The sequence below is a fragment of the Dasypus novemcinctus genome, chromosome 30 (assembly GCF_030445035.2).
Source record: "Dasypus novemcinctus isolate mDasNov1 chromosome 30, mDasNov1.1.hap2, whole genome shotgun sequence".
NCBI lineage: Eukaryota > Metazoa > Chordata > Mammalia > Cingulata > Dasypodidae > Dasypus > Dasypus novemcinctus.
The window spans coordinates 41,473,449-41,478,464 of NC_080702.1; the positions used below are offsets into that span (position 1 = coordinate 41,473,449).

General features: G+C 38.2%; 1 protein-coding gene across 1 annotated transcript; it reads right to left on the minus strand.

Annotated features, from left to right (window-relative positions):
- Positions 1-3,812: 3,812 nt before the first annotated feature.
- Positions 3,813-4,766, minus strand: LOC131276842 (olfactory receptor 7A10-like). Its single transcript, XM_058290418.2, has one exon. The coding sequence runs from the start codon at positions 4,764-4,766 to the stop codon at positions 3,813-3,815; it is 954 nt and encodes a 317-aa protein (XP_058146401.2).
- Positions 4,767-5,016: the final 250 nt, after the last annotated feature.

Sequence of the window (5,016 nt, forward strand, 5' to 3'; positions counted from 1 at the left end):
ATAAAATAATTTGATACATATGATTGTTGTATTAAAATGTTTAAAATATATGAAAAACAAGGAATAAACTTTAGCATTGTCAACTCTTTCGTGCATTCGAACCAGACCTTGAATACATTGCAGGTTGCCTCTCCATGTGAGTTATTGGCTAGGCTTGTCACTGACCCGTCAAATAGAAATATTTGCTCTATCAGCCTCTTGTTATGCTCCTGAAGTTGACAAAAGCTATGCTGAAGTTTCAAGCTCATGCAGCAATCAACGAGGAGACAAAAAGTTATAGCTTTTCCAACAGCAGAACCCCCAATTATACACGGGCGCTTACTCATCCCTGAAGGTTGGGTTCTTAACTTTTTTGTTCCATGAAACCCTTTGCTAGTCAGGTCAAACCAATGGATCCCTTAGTAAAACCACACTATACTGTATTGTTTAATAAGTATATCATGCCCACAACAACATCTTCCTATAAGAATAATATTTTTAAAAATTTTATTTAATTTCAAGATCATGGAAACTGTAGTGGTTTGATATTATTGATGAATTCCAAAAATAAATATTGGATTATGTTTGTAAACTGATCTTTTCCTCTAGACATATTAGATTATATTGGAGTCAATGTCCTTCTGTCAGTAGGGCATTGAGTACCCACCCTTTGGTGGGTGTGTGTCCCCTGCTCCCATCCTGCCTTTCGCTTCCTTATACTTTGCCCGCCTGTTCCTCGTAACCTCCCTGTATTATGGCCCTTCTCAGCAGCAGTTTGTGCTGCTGCCTCCCTCTGCCCCTCCTCCCAGCCACTGTTATCTTCCCCCTCCCAGCCGATCGCTGTTCTCCCCGCCTCATTTCAACCGCCCTCATCCCGGATCGGCCCCGGCACAACCTCGGAAACAACCCCCTCTGCCATCAATGGCTTACATCATAAACCGCAGGTCCGCCCTTGCCTCTGCAGCCAATCCTCAGCTGCCCCGCGGACATGCCCCTCCCACAACCTCCCCGCCTCCATGAGACTATAAAACCCTATGTACTTCCCGAATAAAATCAGACCTGCGCATAGACCTCGTCTCCGTGGTTTTTCCTCCATCGAACCGCGCGTCCCCACCAAGCCTTGAGCCGCCCGCTGCCGCCCCGGTCAGGCCGTGGCGTAGGCCCGATCCCCGGCAGCGACTCGCCTGCAGTGACCCGCCTGCAGTGCCGCAGCGGAGGCCAACAGGTGTGTACTCACAGATAAATGCCATGGCAAAATGCAGAGTTGAGGGTTCTTAATGTTGTGTTTTGACATTGGAGTTTGATGCTGAAGCCTTTAGTTGAAGCCCCAGGAAGTAAGTTCACAGAGGAAAGAGAAGCAAGACCCTGAAAGTGAGGAACGCAAGCAGCCTGAACCCTCGCAGTCTTCAGCAGCCATCTTGTTCCAACGTGTGAAAATAGACTTTGGTGAGAGAAGTAACTCATGCTTTCTGGCCTGGTATCTGTAAGATCCTACCCCAAATAAATACACTTTTTTAAAAAACAACAACAACAACAGCCTTTTCTCCCTTTTTCTGGTTTGTGTCCCTGTCCTCCAGAACATGGAGAACAGGTAAGTATGGTGCCTATTAACCAAAACTTAAGGTAAGAATCCTACCACTACCTGATTGAAGAAAGGCAGCATATATCCATAGCCAACAAAGTCAGTGTAGTATTCTTGATTATACAGAGTTCCTAATTATAACAGAAGTATTGTCTTTCTTAGCTGGCCTGTTTTTCATTGTTTTCTATATTCCCATTATTGAAAAACATAATTCTAACTTCTTCAGTAACATGAGTATGCAAGCTTACTAAGTATTCTCTCAAAATTCTTTTAAAATTACTTTCATTTTTAAAGAAGCTTTAGATTTCATAAATGTTACATAAAAAATATAGGGGATTCCCATATGCTCCACCCCTCACCTCCCACACTTTACCACATTAACAGTATATTTAATTAGTGTGATACATTTGTTACAATTGATGAACACATATTGAAGCATTGCTACTAACCATGGACTATACTCTAGATTATGGTTTACACTTTGTCTCACACAATTTTATAGGTTATGACAAAATGAATAATGACCTGTTTACATCATTGCAATGTCATGCAGGGGAATTCCCATGTCTTCAAAATGTCTCTATATTACTCCTATTTTCATTCTCCCTCCCCTCAGAACCGCTGATGGCAAGTGTCTTTATATCAATGATAAATATTTTCCATTGATAGAATAATAAGCCTCTCATAGAATAATAATGTCTACTTATTATAATAAACAGTGGACTAAATTCAAAATTCTTAAAAAGGTTTTATTTAGAAAGAAATTTCTGCTTGAAAATAAAGCTTTAATATAAACTATTTTATACAAGAACTGATTGCAAAATAACAGTCTAGAGTGTAGCATTCTGGGAATTGGTACATCAAAATCTTAGGAGTGACAACACCAAAGACACAATTTCCATGGAATAAATGTACATGATTGTGTTTGCATAAAATGATTCACAATATATCGTTTGCAGTAACATCTAAAGACTGTGCCTACAAAAGATTTTGACAAACTGACTGGTTTATGTGATAAATGATTTTACTGAGAATCCTAAACCAAGTAATATGGAATAAGATGGACCTCTTACTTGCACTGGAGAGAATTCCAGATGGCAATAAAAATCTGAGAATTTCTAATTTTCAGTTTATGGTGCAATCAAAACAGCCATTTTATAAGACCACATGAATGAAATATCTTTCTCTGAGAATTGCAGTTCTGATGTGTGCATGACTCACATCTGAGTCTGAAACTCTATGTCAACAAATTAAAATTGAAAATGAATTCACAGCTTTCCCAAAGAATGTGATTGAATACAAATACATAAATAATTATTAATATTTTAATAAATGACCATTAGCTCAGAGAAATCAGTAATTCCAAAATGCCACTCTGGTTTGACATTTTTACTGATGGCAAATAAATCCGTTGATGAAAGAATTCATCTTAGTCTACCTCAGAAAGAAAATAGTACATCTGCACACACAAAAAATGAAACTATGCTCCAAAATGTGAGTTAAATTATAGAATAAGATATAATATGAAATGTTATTAAAAGCACACACGTTTCTTTTTATGATCTGTAAGTTTGGATTATTATTATACGGAGTGCTGAAAGATATTTCCAGATAACATCCTTAACTATGAAAATAATTTTGAAAAGGCAACCTTAAGCCACTAGAAGTCTGATAGAAATTGAGACAATCATTTTTGAAGAATCAGGGATTGTGTTGTTGGTTACAACTTCACGAAACTTATGATTCAGAATGTGCATGAGAAAGGCACATATTAGAGATGGAATGTGGATTATTGTAAACCAGTCAGATGATGTCTCCAGTTCAGGATGTAACCTCTTTCAGGAACCAATGAACAAAAAACCTTGATAGCTTGCACACAGCCTTTGCTATCAGAGCTTATTCTTCACTAAAGCCATAAAAAACAAGCAGTTTCTTTCATCTGGCAAGGACTGCAGTATATCTTCATCCCTCTAGCACCTGCAAGATTTTCATATATATGGAATAAACTGAATGAAATATTTTACTGCTGAAAATCCAGGCAGCATTTTCTCCCTTCAATCTTGATTCCAGGAAGTACAATGAGAGAACATATGTTGTAAAATAATACAAAAGAAACAGTTGTCCTTGGTATATAAAAATTACAGAAGTAGAAACTTTTAATTAGGCAAATAACAGATTATTTCTGTATGAATTTATAAACAACCTAGATTATCATCTTTTATTGTTTGACCTGTTAATCATGAGCAATTTTCTAAACTTGAGACAAGAGTCCTTTTATATAGAGAAAGCTTCTAAGTTTTCTAAAGGCCTGCTTCATGTCCTTGTTTCTAAGACTGTAGATAAAGGGGTTCAGCATAGGAATGACCACCATGTACATCACTGAGGCTATTGCATTTGTCCTTGAGTTGTGGGAAGCAGTAGAGCTAAGATACACTCCAAGGCCTGTACCATAAAACAGGGTTACTACTGAGAGGTGAGACCCACAAGTAGAAAATGCTTTACACTTGCCCTCAGCTGCTGAAATTCTTAAAATGGAGGATATAATCTTAGAGTAAGAGAAAATGATCCCAGTGGCTGGAATAAAACCCACAAGTCCAGATGCAATATATGTCACTAAGTCATTGAGGAAGGTGTCAGAACAAGCAAGTTGGAGTACCTGATTAAGCTCACAGAAAAAGTGGGGTATTTCCAACTCTGTACAAAAAGACAATCGCAAAACCATTAAGCATTGTAAAAGGGAGACCAAGACACTCAATAACCAGGATGCAAGCAGCAGGAGGGCACAGACACGTGAGTTCATGATGACCATGTAGTGCAGGGGGTGACAGATGGCCGCGAAGCGGTCATAGGCCATCACAGTCAAGAGGGAGTTATCTAATTGAAAAAACAGTATGTAAAAATACATCTGGCTGAGACAATTTTCAAAAGTTATGTTTTTTCTTTCTGTCTGGATGTTCAGAAGCATCTTTGGGACAGTCGTGGAAGTGAAACAGATATCTGCAAAAGACAGGTTGGAAAGAAAGAAGTACATGGGTGTGTGGAGGTGGGAGTCTGAGATGATGGCCAGGATGATGAGCAGGTTCCCTGTGAGTGTGACCAGGTACATGAACAGGAACAGTCCAAACAGGAGCGGCTGCACGCCAGGATCTTCAAAAAAGCCCTGGAGGGAAAATTCTAAAATATATGTTTGGTTCACTGTTTCCATGTAGGTGATGAAATTCCTAAGAAAGGTATCAGAACAATGAAAATTTAGCGAAATAAAGTAATCATAAAATTATAATAAATGGCATGATTTGTTTCAAAGCACCTTAAGTTGATATTTTTATAGATTTATATATATTTAATTTACTTATCTAAAAATTTCAGGGAAATCAAATGCTCCTGCTTCTCCTTGATACTTTTGCTGACTAGACATTTGTGTCCATAATGGAAAACACATTGTCCAGGTAATATTT